The 17,672-nt window shown below is 44.4% G+C and overlaps 1 protein-coding gene across 2 annotated transcripts in view; it reads left to right on the top strand.

The window, feature by feature from the left end:
* Positions 1-1,290: 1,290 nt before the first annotated feature.
* The window catches only part of LOC106610891 (fibronectin type III domain-containing protein 5), a 28,513-nt gene continuing 12,131 nt past the window's right edge, over positions 1,291-17,672 (top strand). The window contains exons 1-3 of one of the 2 annotated variants that reach the window (XM_014210554.2): positions 1,291-1,805; positions 15,108-15,223; positions 15,803-16,004. In XM_014210554.2, coding sequence (XP_014066029.1) covers positions 1,733-1,805; positions 15,108-15,223; positions 15,803-16,004 — 391 coding nt within the window. In that variant the 5' untranslated portion in view covers positions 1,291-1,732. The remainder of the gene's footprint in view (positions 1,806-15,107; positions 15,224-15,802; positions 16,005-17,672) is intronic. The other variant, XM_014210551.2, reaches the window with a different exon arrangement.

Genomic DNA, 17,672 nt, shown 5'->3' with positions numbered 1-17,672 from the left:
CACACACACACACACACACACACACACACACACACACACACACACACACCTTCATTCATTCTCTCTCACAAACACGCCATCACCAAGCCAGATGCTGTGAAGCTGAAGTAGGAGTGTAGTGTGTAGTGTGAGAGTCGTTGCGGTGCGGAAAACAGTTATTGGGGACACAGGGGGCATTCGCTAACGTTGCTTCTCAGTTGGGACGGTAGCCCGACTCCGGACGGGCGCGCTCTAAACTCGTGACGAAGCTTTCTTAAAGTGAACCATCCCGGCCAAGACCGCACACATCTTGCAGCGCCGACTGATATAGGTAGGCTACATACAGGCAGCTCAGGTAAGAGAGACTATCTTGTAATATTTATGTATAAAATAATTATCTGCAGTTTTCTTTTGATGCAGTAAACGATCTATTCAAACATTCAGAGGGTGTGGTGATGTGGTTGTTTAAACTATAGTGTATGGCCGGATGTTTGCGGTTCTAAGTGGTGTTCGAGGACAAAATCATTTATAACGCGTATCTATGCACAGGCGGACGTTTTTTTGCATGGAATTGTACATGAATATTTGATAGTGGTGTGGGCGAAAATCATTCTGAGAACTGTCTTACCAAGTATGGTAAATGGATGCGACCGGGTGTCGGTGACAGAGTGCACTCAAACAAATGACGGAGGAGTGACATGCAGGCCCAGGACCTTGAACTTGACCAATGGTCAGAGACAAATGGGAAGTCGGATAGATAGATTCAGCCCATGTGTAACTATACAAATGCAAATTATAAAATCAAAACTTTACACTTCATTGGAATGCATTTTTCATTATATTCCACTGGCCTGGTCTTTTGTCCTAGCCTTTAATGTACCATGACAATTGTCTATAGAGCAATAAGTAGGCTACTGTTGGTGCTCTTATGCAAACTTGACATATGCCACATAGCTTACCCCACCCACTGCTGTATAGCAAAATGCAAGTCTGAAATGTCTGAATATTCAAGCTTCAACAACTGTACTCAAGATCAAACTTTATAAATCATTTCATAGCCGAATATACCAGAGACACTTTGTCTATAGATGAGATACATGCACTTTGAGCAAAAGTCAAAGTTATCCGGTTTAGTGTAGCCAATAGCAGTCTGTGAGATGCTTTCATACCTCATTTAATCATAATTAATAAACTCTCCATGTGGACATTATGTGTGCATAGAGGTATAATTGCAGCGCATATGAATAATAATTGGAGCCTAGAGTGTATGCCTGTGTGTGTGTGCATCTCTCCCATGACTATACGCACGCGAGTGTCAATTGCAGTGTGGCACGGGCAGTGAGAGCAGCGACATCACGTTTCTGTTGAGTGCCCCTAAGCACCACCCGACTTCAGGGGCACATATGTACACGGTGCGAAAGTCGGCCACAGCCACAGACACTGACCAACACTCCTCTCCAGGACTTCATTTATGTCTGGTCGTCGAGTTTAATGTCTATAAATATCTCTCGTAGCTGAGGTGGAGCAATGAAGAGCGTTCGTGGGCGACACACACGAACAAGGTCCGCCGCATGTTAAGCTACTGTTGCATGTAGGTGGGGGAGCGCTGTCGCTGTCCCAGGTGCTGAAAGCGCTCGTCAGTCGATCTGCGGCAAGCCAACGAGACAGTGATGTGAATGATGAACAATAGCAAGGCAGTTAACATAGCTCTAGTCAGAGTAAATGGGATCTCACGTCCTCTAATGTTTAAAGGATGAAGAGATTTTTCCTGTCAACCGTGCCACTGCTAATTCTCTGCTGCATAGGTGTCTCTCACGTCTTTGCGGGTAAGTTAATGTTTATGTACTTAAAATATTAATTTTTCAGCAATTACTCAACCATGCATTCACGTATTTGCCTTGTAGTGGGAACTCTTAAGGTTAATGTGTGAGGGACTGCATTGGTATCCGTGCAAATAAAACAATGGGAAAAAGTGAATGTTTGTGCTAATTTGTTTGTAATTGGCATTTAGGCTATATTCTGTGCGATGAATGAGGAATCGTGTGTGTGTGTAAGAATCTGTATTGATACAATGCTCCAGACATTATACTGGTACTGATCTATACTGGTAAAGAAACACTCTAAATAGGCCATGGAACATGAGCAGTTATGTTTCCGGGTTTAAAGGCTAAACAAATGCTTTTGCAATAATTCAGCACCAGTTTTATTGCCTACGTTACGTTTCAGTACGTTTTATTACTGTAACCTAGTTATATTTACTACCATATCAGCAAGAATAACACTAGCCTTTGATCCAAGCAGTTGTCAAGTGCTTACATTCATAAGATTTAGCCTGATATGACGTTAAACTTGACTTAACCAAAACAGGTTTATAGATAACCAACAGTGTGTGTGTGTGTATGTTCCAAGTAAAGCTGACCTTTGCATTTAATTAAGTAGTACATGGTACAGGTACAACCCCAATGTCTCTGAAAATGAAATAGCATTAATAAGGCTTTTTGTAAAACTTAAAAATCTGTAATCACAAAATAATGGAGTAGGATAACAAATATATATTTCTTCTACACACATTTTCAAAGTAATATGTGATATCTATACAGCAGGGACCAAACTAACATCCATTAGGATCATGGCATTACAGTGAATGTACTATTGGCACAACTTGCTATAACATTTGTGGAGGAAAACAACCATTTCAAATTGTTCCTCAGAAGGCTGCTGAATGATCTATGCGTGAGGTGAGAGTGAACCCTGGGAATAGACTGAAGAGAACGCCAGTGGAATCTACACCCCGTAATGCACGTTCCCTAAACACTTGAGGGTTGTAGCTTTCACCGCTCATCGTGATGGAGCGCTACAAATCACACTGACACACTACCGCAATCAGAATTCACCGCCTCTACAGCGTTTACATTTCAGCTGGATTGCATCTCTCTCTCTCCCTCTCTCTCTCTCATAAATAAATACACACGGACACTTAGGACGTGTCTACACTTGACACCTACATGCGACATCTGCTATCAGAATACAAAAAACTCTTTGTGGTCTCACTGTGTTCAGATCTGGCTGACCGGGGGCAACGTCATCAACAGTCCTCCCACATGTCTCCAGAAAACGTGTGTTTTGAGACCGAGAGGCAACTTTTCATTATAACGTTGGAGGAAATACGCTCCTAGCATGTGGAGAACGTGTTTGCTGGCCTCATAAATGGTAGCCAGCTAGCTAATATTTAGAAAAATATTTTGGGTTTTTCTAGAGTTATGCTAACCTGTTTGCAATCCCTTTAGCATTGAGTGCTAGCTACAGAGATTAGCTGGCCAGTTAGCTACAGCCATCAGTTGTTGTGGTGTTATCATATTTTGCCTATTCCACTATTTGTAAAATGTTTACTGGCATTTGAATATAGCGTGGGAATAGGGAATCTGGACACTGTGGACACGGTGGACACATTTCTGTAGGTGTAGATGCATGACACGTTCGGAATTCCATGAACAGAACGCTATGATCAGAATACTAAAGCTGCATGAACTGTCACGTCTAGACACAGCCTTAGACATAGCCTAGACACAGACACACATGCACGCTTGCACGTAGGCAACACACACCCTTACCGTGTCAGCAAATCACGTTTCGCCAAAAGTGGGGTGCACATATGGGTTCTGTGGGCTCATAATTGTTTCACACATTCTGATTGTGCAGGGGTGATTGAATAAAACATTGATTAATGAGCCAGTCCTGCAGGCAGTGCAGAGAGAATGTTCTTCTAATCCCTCCTCCATCTACATCAACCTCCTTATAGCCACAGCAACATACACCTAGTGTATGATGTCATCTCACTAGACAGCACTGTCCTAGAGAGCTAACACACATACTGTAGCAATGCAGCCAGATCGTGGATCTAATGGTGTTCTTCAATCCACTGGACCTAGGGATATACAGTGTGTGCAGGCTTTTGTTCCAGCCCAGTACTAACACCCTGTGGTTGTCCAGGACGAGGTTGAAGAAGACTCAGACAATCAGAGAGACCATTAAACCTCTTCCATCTCCTTAGTGGAAGTGTTGACTGGAGAGAGTCAAGGGCACTTGTGGATGGATATTTGATTGAAGTAGACATTGCACTTATCTAAGGTACTCTTAAGAATGTGTTACTTCTGAAAAATCTTCAGAAAGCCAACAGAGGACACAGAAACGAAGGAAAGCATGACAAGTAATCAGAGGAGCGAAGCTAGGTCCTGAGTAGGATGGATAGATTGACAGAAGCATGTGGTGTGTGTTAACACGCTGTAAACTTTACATTTGTGATGTCCTTTAATGCGTTTCTGTTTATGGTGAGTCATGAAGTATCTGTCACCCTGGACGAGGAATGTAAAGCTAATGTTTCCATTTAAAATGTAAATGAACTTCAACACCATCTTAACGAGGTGGTAAATTCCACCAGCCAGTCCCTGCTCCTCGACAGACTCGCCATGAAACACAATAAATCCGTCAGTCAACCCATCAAATCTAACCAATCAATCAAGTAGTTAAACAGTAACCAATAGAAAAGCCCAGCGTATCCTTAGAGACCCTTTCAAGTTCTGATGAAAATGAGTAGCTGTTCTAAAAAAGCCTCGTTTTGTTTTTACTGTAAAACGCAGCATGACTATTACACTCCCACTATGAGGGTTCTAACGCTGGCCAACCAGAGGAGTCCACCCACTCCCCAACCCTGCCACAGATTCTCAGTAGCAGCAGTATATTAACTGTCAAGTCATCACACCATTCCACCCGTAGGAGTTACAGCACCCAGACAGAGGAGCCAAATGTCGTTAAATAGAGACTCATCAACTCCAGTCTACTGCCAAATCACTAGCTGGCTCAAAAGCTCTTTGTGGAATATTTACTGGGAGGTGGTGTCATCAGAAAAACACCTCATTACACAGTATGTTAAACAAACTAGAGGGAAATACACTGTGTTTCCTGGAGGTCTGTATTCATGGAACAACAGTGTTTCCTTGATGCCACCTTTTCTTTCTTCACTTTACTCTTCCGTTGTTCTCCTTTATGCCAAATAGACATTTTTCATCTGTTAGATTCTGTGGATCTTTTGAAATAATATGTGCTAACAAAAACAGCCCATAGCTACCTGTTTTGGATGTCATCTGGCTTAAGTGCTTTCTCTAAAGGCCTGGTTGTTATGTAGGCCAGCCACTTGTTGTTGGATGAATCATCCCAATTTCAAAAGAACAGTCTGTTTTGGATTTAGAGAGTTTACCCTGCAGACAGACACAACCAATGGAGCAGGAAACAGAACATGCATGGGGTTACACAGCAGGGTTACACATCTTCCACTTACCACATGTATGAGGTCTGCTCCGACCAGAACGGCAAAGAGAAATGAGTGTTTGGAAGCAGAACATTATGATTATAAGTACTGGAGTGTGTGCTTGTGTATGTTCATATGGGTTTGTATTACGTGCATGTGTGTGTGTGTGTGTGTGTGTGTGTGTTTGTGTGTCAGTGTGGTTTTGTGTGAGTGGAAACAGTTAAATAGTATTCATTCATTGGCTGGCTGTATTATTGAAGTGTTCAATGAGTTATTTGGCAGTAGATCTGTAGACAAAAGGAGAGAACAGACGAAGGCACAGAATTCTCTCAAAATGGCACATGCAGCTCAGCACACACATACATTACAGCCATTACCAGCACTAACACGCACTAATAAAGCCATGTTCCCCCTGTTAATCAAAAGAACAGCCTTAATGACAGGCTGATGGTATTTTCAAACACAGTAGAGACAAGGCAAAATGTCAGCGAGCATGAGCAGTGCTGCAGCACCAGCCAACAGCAGCTAAAGAGACAAGTGTAACCTTCCTCAGAATGAGTGTGGTTGGTTTCGCCTGAACTCAGACACTGTAGACAGAGGAGGGGCCTTAGACCAGATACACACAGGGCTCCTGATGCCCTGTTGCCTGCTCCTGCACATGACTCACAGCCCTAGAATGCACAGACTAAGACAAAGGACTAAGCCTTGTTTGCGTTCCAAACAGCATCTGTTCAACAACTTTTCACAGTGGAACTCATCTTAGCAGCTTATTTTCCAACCAGACCATGTGTGATTGATATAGTCAGTTGCTCACTTTTTGTCATACTCCATATCTACTCCACTTGTGATCTCTCAGAGAGCTGAGATCCATGGAAATGAATGTATGTGCTTGTCTGAGGGGCCTTGTTGCTGTCATTGAGAACACACATTAATCAAATCAAATCGTATGTATCACATGCCTCGGGAAACAACAGGTGTAGACTAACACTGAAATGCTTACTTACCAACAACGCAGAGAGAAAAAAAAAGAAAAACAGTCTGAAAAATAATAACAGAAGTAATAAATACACAATGAGAGACTAGATCCTGGCCATCAGGCCTGTGAGGTGGCACTGCCAACAGACTGACGTGTCCTTGCCATGTCTCTGACGCAGTCTGGAGTCTGCTCTGACACCATGAGTGGCAGGTGGGGAGGAGGATGGCAGGTGGTATTGGTGGGGGGCCAAGCTGTTGGGCGGTGGGGGTCCAATCTGCCATTTAGAGCCCATGAGTACAATATGATAATGGTGGGGTGGTTGCGCCAGAGACTGTTATGGTGCTGTATATGTTCCTGGCCCTAACACACACACACACACACACACACACACACACACACACACACACACACACACACACACACACACACACACACACACACACACACACACACACACACACACACACTGCCCTTGGCAGCTCAACAGAGCGTAAAAATACTGTTTTTATTTTCTCCTCTCTGTTAACATCCTAGGGGATAACTCAAATGGTGTGAGTTATGCTACAACTGGCTGTGGAGACACAGGTGTGCCTCCAGTAGTTTACCTGTAGCCCAGTCTCCCTCTCTCTCTCTCTCTCTCTCTCTCTCTCTCTCTCTCTCTCTCTCTCTCTCTCCCTCTCTCCCCCTCTCTCTCTCTCTCTCTCTCTCTCTCTCTCTCTCTCTCTCTCTCTCTCTCTCTGCCAGAGCTTTGCTTCACTAGTCCCAGTGCTAACCCGCTCTGCTGCTGCACAATCTAAAACTCTCATTCTCCCTAGTCCTCCTGACGTGGCGAGTGTGTGCATGAGACACACTGTCTCCTGGAGCTGTGGCCAAATCCAGTGTAAGAGCTGCAGGCCTGGTGATATTCAGGAGGGATAGAAGCTTGCCTCTCGCCACCACAGGCGCCTCTCAGAGAGGAACCGTCACGCTCACCAGGAGAGAGAGGGAAGGAAGGAAGAGGCACAGAGCAAGAGAAAACACCAACTGGGCACAGACGTCAATTCAACGTCTATTCCACATTGGCTCAACGTGGAATAGATGTGGAATAGACGTGGAAACAACATTGATTCAACCAGTGTGTGCCCAGTAGGCAAGAGAGGGAGTAAGGAGACCAAGAGTGTGAAAGTGAAAAAAGTGAGCGAAAAATGCAGAAAGAGTGAGAGAAGGAAAGTGAGAGAGAGAGAGAGAAAGCACCATAGAGAGCCATTGCCGACCTCTCTTTCTCTCTCCACCATCTCCCTCCCAGTGCCATCCTTCCAAGGAGGCAGCTAGGCATTACCGCACCAGCTGCTTCACTTCTCAACAGACTGGCTAACACTTTACAGGAAGAGAGGGATGAGAAAAAGAGAGAATGAAACAGGGATGGAGAGAAAGATGAGAGAAACAGAGCGAGAGAGTGGAGTAGGTAACAGGGAGAGAAAGGGATGAGTAGGATATAGGAGAAGGGGAGAATAGTGAAAAACCCCATCATATTTATGTGCTGTGTGTATAATGTGCCCAGCTCTGCTGGCATATTGATTGTGTAGATATTACCGTGGTTTCCTGGCCCGAGGAACTTGGATGGGAACTAGATTTCATTTGTAGTTAAGAGATGAGCAGTACGGCGGCTTGTCAAATAATCAACACTGCCACCCGTGCTCCTTTGCTTTTGAATTAGCTGCATTCTCAGATGCGATACTACACAACACAGCATTGATTTTCATACTCTGGCTTTTGACATTTAATTACACAAGTGAGGGGGAGAGTGAGTGGGTGAGAGAGGGAGAGTGAGAGGCTATTTCGGCGCTTGCGTCTTTGCCACTCTTTAGGCCAGCGGGTTGGAGAATTATTTTGGCAAAAGTAAATAACTAATGTCTCCTCAAAAGAGGAGAGCCCTGGAGGTATGTTTATCATGGAGCATGGAGAGGGAAAAGCCAGGGAAAAGACGCACACGCACACGCACACACACACACACACACTGTTCTCTGGGGCTTTGGCTTTGGGCAAGGGGCTGGAAACCACACTCCAGTGGTTCGCTTTCTGGGTTGTACATTTCCACAGTAAACTATAGACAGTACCATTTTCTATGTTAAACCAGGCCCTAATGAGCTCCTGGTTGGGTTGTACATTTCCACAGTAAACTATAGACAGTACCATTTTCTATGTTAAACCAGGCCCTAATGAGCTCCTGGTTGGGTTGTACATTTCCACAGTAAACTATAGACAGTACCATTTTCTATGTTAAACCAGGCCCTAATGAGCTCCTGGTTGTTTTGTACATTTCCACAGTAAACTATAGACAGTCCCATTTTCTATGTTAAACCAGGCCCTAATGAGCTCCTGGTTGGGTTGTACATTTCCACAGTAAACTATAGACAGTACCAGTTTCTATGTTAAACCAGGCCCTAATGAGCTCCTGGTTGGGTTGTACATTTCCACAGTAAACTATAGACAGTACCAGTTTCTATGTTAAACCAGGCCCTAATGAGCTCCTGGTTGGGATGAGTGGCAACCCTGATTAGAAGCACCTGCTGCTCACCGGTTGTTCTCTACAAATTCTGTTTTGAATTGAAATAAAACTGTACCTACACACCGAGGAGGGCGGTAAAGCTGAAACATCTGTGTACGCTATTCCTGATGCAGTAGAAAAAAAAATACAAGTGAATGGAATAATGAAGTAAGCTTTATGCAACATCTTTTTGAGTGCGAAACCAGTACACTTTGTTGTTTATGGATGTCAAAACTCTAAATGTAAGGTAAACCTGGACTGGATCTCTACCCATACAGTACTTGTTCTGCCAATCAAAACCAGAGAGTGCATAGTACAAACCGTGCTAACAGTAGGAAGTGAGTCATAGCGTGCTGTAGTGCAGAGGCTGTGGATTGATATGGAGGTGTTGGAGGGAGATGATGCAGAGATGATGAGGGGGTAGGGGTAGGGGGTGCCAAGCCTGAACTCTTTCCTTCTAGTGTCTGAAGTGGAGGAGGCAGTGAGCAGCTCCCACGGAAGTGTCAGTCAGCCGGAGCAGCGTTTACACTCAGGAGGACTAGGAGACTGTCTGCAGCCCACCTGTCAGGAGAGGCTCCACTGGAGAACATCCACACGACCAGATAGATCGGAGACAGGTAGAGATGACGAGCGAGAGCGTTTCAGAGATTTGAACGAGTCAGCTAGAGAATGAAAGAGAGAATGGCTGAACGAAAGCAGAGGGAAAGAGAGAGAGAGAGAGAGAGACTATAAGAAAGATGGAAAGAGGAAGAGAAAGCGTGAGCAAGAGAACAGGAAAATGTATTGTTTCTCTGCTTCCATCCAGGGACAATAAGCCGTGAAAAATAGAGTGAGGCTCGATAAAGGCTGTAATGAAACAGGTGATAGTGCATTCATAATTGAACATGGCATCGTGTTATGGCTCCCGGTCTCTCCCTGTACGCCTATCGCAGACATTAATTTTTCAACAGCTGCTTAAGATGCCAAATGAAACACATTAACTCTATTGTTCCAACTCTCCTTTAGGCTTTACTGCTGTTTCTTTAACTGTTGTGGGTGTGAGAATGACAACATGAATATATGCCTGCAAATCAGTGTGTGTGTCTGCATGAATATGTATATATTTATGTGTGTGTGTGTGTGTGTGTGTGTGTGTGTGTGTGTGTGTGTGTGTGTGTGTGTGTGTGTGTGTGTGTGTGTGTGTGTGTATTGCACAGTACAGTAAACCTGAGGAAGAGCAGGAATGACCTGAGAGCACAAAGGGAGAAGTGGTTGCCCTTGCAATCTCAATGACACGTTGGAGGGGTATTGAAAAGCTACTTGTGATTCCCCCAGCATGCTCGTTAGCGTCAGGCCAGGACGTGTTAATGAACATGTGCTAATTTATTGTCCAGCAGGGTCGGCTATCGCTTAGAGACAGCAACCCAAGGTTCACTTCATTTGTCTATTTATGGTCTCTCATTGCTAATGCCAGAGAGAAGCATCACATCACAGTATTGGCCCACTTTGATATTCTACTCCCCTCAGCCATTACTGCCAGCATGCAGACTATATGTCTGTCTGTCTGTCTGTGGGATATTTACCCATGAGATGAGAAGGGTGTCTTTGATTGCTGAGCAGTAAGTGCTCTATGAGCACAGAGGCATGAAAGGATGAAATGCTGCAGGACCAGACCGGGGTCTTAGATCAGGCAGAGGCAAAGCAACTCAGTAAGAAATCAGCCTGTGTTCAACACATAGAGCAGCTATACAGATATACAGTTCACAGGTTGAGGGAGGAGTGCTACTGTCTTTCCCAGGTCAGAGGGTCTGGTGGTGGGGGGGGGGACAAAAAGAGAGTAAGTGAAATAGAGAGAGAGGGGAAGAGCGAGAGACAGAGAGAGAACAGCTGGTCTGAGCTGAGAGAGAAGGGCCTGTGGAGGCCAGAGAAGAACGTTCATTAAATATTGATAGGCTTTATTGATCAAGGGCAGCTGGAGTACTGTGACAATGAGACTAAGCAGGAGACAGGGTTTGTGTGTGCGTGCTTGCAAGTTAGTAAAGGCTCTTAAAATGGCGAGGGGAAATAGTACGTGCAAACTGCAAGCCAACAGTTTGAGTGTTTTATTTGTTTGTTGTCTGTAGGCTGGACAAAATCTCATTTAATGTGCACTGTACAATTAGTTTACTAGCAAACACACAGAGACACCCATGCAAACATACTGCCTCACTCTTTATATACCCCCTCTCTCCTTGAAAGACTGCCGAGCTGTCACCCACTGAACACTGTCATGGTCATGACACGGCCCAGCACGCCACACACTACCTCCTGTCCCTCTGATGACTCCGCTAACAAAGATATGCTGGTGTCTGCTCCCTCTCTCTCACACACACACACACACACACACACACACACACACACACACACACACACACACACACACACACACACACACACACACACACACACACACACACACACACACACACACACACACACACACACACACACCAGGGACAGAGTCCTGACTCAAAGTCATCCCCATCTCTCATCGTGTGTGTGTGTGTGTGTGTGTGTGTGTGTGTGTGTGTGTGTGTGTGTGTGTGTGTGTGTGTGTGTGTGTGTGTGTGTGTGTGTGTGTGTGTGTGTGTGTGTGTGTGTGTGTGTGTGTGTATGTGTGTGACAGAGTTTATGGAGACATCTGTCTGCTGTTTCATTAGTCCTGACTCACACTTCACGTCATGGGGATATATGGGAGCTTCCCGTCATGGGGATATATGAGAGCTTCCCGTCATGGGGATATATGAGAGCTTCCCGTCATGGGGATATATGAGAGCTTCCCGTCATGGGGATATATGAGAGCTTCCCGTCATGGGGATATATGAGAGCTTCCCGTCATGGGGATATATGAGAGCTTCCCGTCATGGGGATATATGAGAGCTTCCCGTCATGGGGATATATGAGAGCTTCCCGTCATGGGGATATATGAGAGCTTCCCGTCATGGGGATATATGAGAGCTTCCCGTCATGGGGATATATGAGAGCTTCCCATCATGGGGATATATGAGAGCTTCCCGTCATGGCCACCGTCCGCCAAGGAGTACATCCCCAACAAAGCAACTGGGTGTGTGTCTCTGTCTCAGGCCTTTAATCAGCAAAACAATTACTAGGCCATGATTTACAATGGTTAGCTGAAGACAAGAGTGAGCGCTAACACGCTCAATAACTCATCTGAATACATCTGCAGCACTAAATAGATGTCGGAATAACGTAACATGATTATGAGTGTCCACTCTCGTTTATCTGTTCCCGTCCCTCCTGTGTCTCATCACACAAACCCATCAATCCTCAATGTCTCAGACTGTTTACCATACTGAAGTGTAGGTGTGGCACGGAGGGGCTAAGAGACAGGGCGCCCTGCCTCTGACAGTGAAGGAACATGGAAGATTGCATGTTCATTTACTCTGCAGACACTCCCCCATCGCATGAGTCATCACCACCAAAGCCCTCTGATCATTCAGGTAAGCCCTGATAATGATTCTCCCATTCACTATCTGGAATGTATGAATTTAAAGTGTCATTGAAGAACAGTTAGCATGTCCCTGCTCCAGCAGAGTTTGGATCTCTCATTCATCTGTGATCACAGCGTCATATGCTCACTTATTCGATTAAGTATGCCGCCAGGTGTAAACATCTGAATACAGTACACACACACACAACTAGCATGCACGCACACAAAACTGTAAATGTATTGCACAGCAACAAATCATTACTTGGAAGTGATGTAGCACAAGCCCTAATTAAACTGTCAGTGGTTTGCAGCACGCACAACATATAATTACAATGAATAATAAAAAGTAATCCAACTTTTTATACACTGGAGTGTACAAAACATTAAGAACACCTGCTCTTTCCATGTCATAGACTGACCAGGTGAATCCAGGTGAAAGCTATGATCCCCTAGATGAAGGGGAGGAGACTGGTTAAAACCTCTTGCATCTAGATGTTCCGCTAGCGGAACGCCTCGCCAAATATCCAATGGAAGAACGTGGCGCGAAATACAAATACCTCAAAAATGCTATAATTTACATTTTTCAACCATATGACTATTTTACACCATTTTAAAGACAAGACTCTCGTTAATCTAACCACATTGTCCGATTTCAAAAAGGCTTTACAGCGAAAGCAAAACATTCGATTATGTTAGGAGAGTACATAGCCAAAAACAATCACACAGCCATTTTCCATGCAAGCATATATGTCACATAAACCCAAAACACAGCTAAATTAAGCACTAACCTTTGATGATCTTCATCAGATGACACTCCTAGGACATTATGTTATACAATACATGCATGTTTTGTTCAATCAAGTTCATATTTATATCAAAAAACAGCTTTTTACAATAGCATGTGATGTTCAGAACTAGCATTCCCACCCAAAACTTCCGGTGAATTTACTAAATTACTCATCATAAACGTTGACAAAATACATAACAATTATTTTTAAGGATTATAGATACAGAACTCCTTTATGCAATCGCTATGTCAGATTTGAAAATAGCTTTTCGGCAAAAGCACATTTTGCAATATTCTGAGTACATAGCTCAGCCATCACGGCTAGCTATTCAGACACCCGCCAACTTCGGGGATCACTAAACTCAGAATTACTATTAGAAAAATTGTATTACCTTTGCTGATCTTCGTCAGAATGCACTCCCAGGACTGCTACTTCCAGAAGAAATGTTCTTTTTGTTCCAAATAATCCATAGTTATGTCCAAATACCTGCGTTTTGTTTGTGTGTTCAGGTCACTATCCAAAGGGTAACGCGCGAGCGCATTTCGAGACAAACAATTTCAAAATGTTCCATTACCGTACTTAGAAGCATGTCAAACGCTGTTTAAAATCAATTTTTATGGTATTTTTCTCGTAAAATAGCGATAATATTCTAACCGGACAATAGTGTATTCATTCAAAGGACAAAAGAAAAAATGGCGAGGTCTCGTGAATGCGCATTTCCAATCTCTTAGTCACCAGGCAGTCCACTGACAAACTGTGCTCCTGTACTCTGCTCAGAGACAGGAGATGCCTCAATCCGCATTCTGAAGGCTTTAGAGAGCCAATGGAAGCCTTAGAAAGTGCTACATAACCCCACAGGCACTGTAGTTTCGATAGAGAAGCAAAAGGAGAACTACAAATTCGCAGACAGGCCACTTCCTGCTTGGAATTTTCTCAGGTTTTTGCCTGCCATATGAGTTCTGTTATACTCACAGACACTATTCAAACAGTTTTAGAAACTTCAGAGTGTTTTCTATCCAAATATACTAATAATCTGCATATTCTCATTTCTGGGCAAGAGTAGTAACCAGTTTAAATCGGGTACGTTTTTTTATCCGGCTGTGAAAATACTCCCCCCTATCCCAGACAGGTTAAAGAAGGATTTTTAAGCCTTGAGGCATGAGATTGTGTATGTGTGCCATTCAGAGGATGAATGGGCAAGACAAAAGATTTCAGTGCCTTTGAACGGCGTATGGTAGTAGGTGCCAGGCGCATCAGTTTGAGTGTGTCAAGAACTGCAAAGCTGCTGGGTTTTTCATTCTCAACAGTTTCCCGTGTGTATCAAGAATGGTCCACCACCCAAAGGACATCCAGCCAACTTGACACAACTGTGGGAAGCACTGGAGTCAGCATGGACCAGCATCCTTGTGGAACGCTTTCAACATCTTTTAGAGTCCATGCCCCGACGAATTGAGGCTGTTCTAAGGACAAAAAGGGGTGCAACTCAATGTTAGGAAGGCATTCCTAATGTTTTGTACACTCAGTGTAAATGTACATTATTTTGAGTTGAGTGTAATTTCACTGAATATTCAACTGACTCTAAATGTGAACCTATTCAAAATTCAAAACTTAATTGCGGGGCCATTTAAAATTCAACCCCTACAAACCACTCCACTCTAAATTTGATTGCAGTTGTATTTCTTATGAGTCCTAATTATGCTGAATGGATGTGAATACTGAATCAGGCCACAGCTCTCCCTGGGTGTGTAATAGTGAACAGTGAAACCAGCAGTGGGGGGCTGCAGTGATCAGAGGCCTCCGTTTGTAGTAAGCATCAGGCTCCACAGTCTGATGGCCAATCTGTAGATCATACTGTCTAGAATAGTCAAGCTCTCCTGTGGAGTAGCTTATTAACCACTCTGTGATTGTACGGACTGTTTGAAGTACTATATTGAGTCCATGTAAATAATATATGTACCCATTACCATACCTACTGTATCCTACCCAGTACCCACTAGACAGCAAGATAGTAAACTTCATTTGCTTCATGTGTATCTTTTCTCTCTCCCTGTCTGTGTTTGCAGACAGCTTGGCGGCTCCTGTCAATGTGACCATCAAGGCTCTGAAGTCCAACTCTGCCGTGGTGACATGGGACATCCCCGAGGGGGACCTTGTCATTGGCTTTGCCATCACACAGCAGGTGAGAGCGAGGAGGAGCGCAGTGCGGGGGGGAGGAGACCAAGGCGCACACAAACACTCACACTCTCGCCAATAGGAGATCAAATAGAATCTGTCACCAATCGCTACTCACCGTCTCTCCATTGCGTCCCTGCATTGCTGGCCAGCGGCTTGTTTTGCGGAACCGTTGTGTCACGGGACGTTGTGTTGCCAGGACGATCCCGTCTGAGCGCCTGTCTCCTCGACAACAGCAGTGGAAGATGGCAGCTGTGTAAAGAGGGAAAGCAATAACATTTCCCACTTGCACACAGTCACTCTACCCTGCACAATGGTTAGGCTCCATTCTAGCCCATGAGCAGATGATTTCCTGGTCCCAGAAGCCCAGCTAAGAGCCCCGGTTCTGCCCATCTCCTGACTGCTGCTCCCTCTCTCCACTCCTCCACATAGTCTATTTCTGTCTACTATTACTGTACAGTATGTGATAACTGGGATTGAAGTTCACCAGGGCTCAATGTTGTGTGTGAGACTTCTACTCAACCTCAGTGGATAGTTTTGTGTTACACTGCTCACTAAACGCACCTCTGTGATGATGTGCCAACAGAAGAAGGACGTGCGCATGCTGCGCTTCATCCAGGAAGTGAACACCACCACCCGCTCCTGTGCATTATGGGACTTGGAGGAGGAGACCGACTACATTGTGCACGTGCAGTCCATCAGCATGAGTGGGCCCATGAGTCAGCACAGCGAACCCCTGCGCTTCCGCACGCCCAAGGAGTCTGAGACACAGGCCTCGAAGAGTAAAGGTAAAAAACTCTATAATCTCACACACAACTTTAGGATAAGACTGAAGCTAATACATACAGTATCTATGGAGGAAACAAAGTCCAAAGCACTTCTCCAGGTTCCCGTACCTTGCTGTAATACAGGTGCAGTGCCAAAAAAGGAAGAGGAAACCCTGTGCACAGCAGTATGTACACATACAGTGCCGAGAGTAAAGCTTGCAGTTGGACTGTTGACAACTTTTGACTGATTCCATAAAGGCCAATACAAATCAATGGGACACAAAGCGTGAAATTAAGTTTCACAACAGAATGCTCTTAAACATCAAGCGCTCTTAGAACAATTTATGAATATAACACCTTCAGGGTATAGTTTGTGGTATATTGATGTGCCTCTATGCATTCACCCCCAACTGCCCCTGCCCTGTGCTCTATCTACAGTAAGGGTAATGCATTTGTCAAAGTGGTGATGAGATATTCAGGGCAGCGTGATGCAAATCGATGTGCTTTTGGCTCGCACCCTTCCCTCACCCCCTCGCTCCTTTACTCCTCACAGACACTCACAGCCTGACTCCTTCACTCACAGCCTGACTCCTTCACTCACAGACACTCACAGCCTGACTCCTTCACTGACAGACACTCACACCCTGGCTCCTTCACTCACAGACTCCTCACAGACACTCACAGCCTGACTCCTTCACTCACAGACACTCACACCCTGGCTCCTTCACTCACTGACTCCTCACAGACACTCACACCCTGGCTCCTTCACTCACTGACTCCTCACAGACACTCACAGCCTTGCTCCTTCACTCACTGACTCCTCACAGACACTCACAGGAAGCAGAGGCAGGGAGCTTGTGGTTCTGGGAACATTTCACAGTCACAGTAGCAAAGGCTCTTTGGGCACACACACTAATCCCAGGTAATTTAGTTGGGATATTCTCAGGATTCTCGGCTAGGAGAAACTAGCACAAAGGGATACAGAATGCTACAAACAGCCTCAGACACATACAGACCTACAGTCCCTAGGCACAGACCAACCCAGAGCTAGATCCATATAGGTGGATGAGATGAGACGAGAACCTGTACAGCAGCGAAAGTGGTGTTAGTGTGTGAGTGATGGCTGGGCTGAGGTGAGATAAATGTGCGCGTCTCAGAGAAGTGTTTGTTTCCTTGTGTACAGCCAGGCAGCCACTGTGATAAATGGCTACAGTATTAAGGCATGACTCAGCGCCGGTCGCATAATGATGCAGCCTCCATATCCCTCTACATCAGTGGTATTCAAACTTTTTCATTGGGCATCCCATTTTTTTTCACAAGAATTTCACACAACCCCACCCTAAATATAATGACAGAACCTTAAAATCGGTACATTTCGATTTTTACAGCTACAAATAACCTTCAATTCATTACATGTATCTCTTATCAAAATGAAGAAACAAATAAATATATTTACTGAATAAAATTATATTTTTTGTAATTATCTTTTTCAAAAGTGTATTCACACCCCTTGACTTAGTTGTGTTACAACCTGAATTCAAAATGGATGAAATAGCAATTTTGTTTATCACCCATCTACACACAATACCCCATAATGATGAAGTGAAAACACGTTTTTAGACATTTTTGCTAATTTATTCAAAATTAAATATAGAAATAACTCTTTGACATAAGTATTCACACCACAAT

Source organism: Salmo salar, chromosome ssa09 (assembly GCF_905237065.1).
Source record: "Salmo salar chromosome ssa09, Ssal_v3.1, whole genome shotgun sequence".
Classification (NCBI taxonomy): Eukaryota; Metazoa; Chordata; class Actinopteri; order Salmoniformes; family Salmonidae; genus Salmo; species Salmo salar.
Note: the sequence above shows the minus strand (reverse complement) of the source record. Positions and strands in the feature narration are given on the sequence as shown.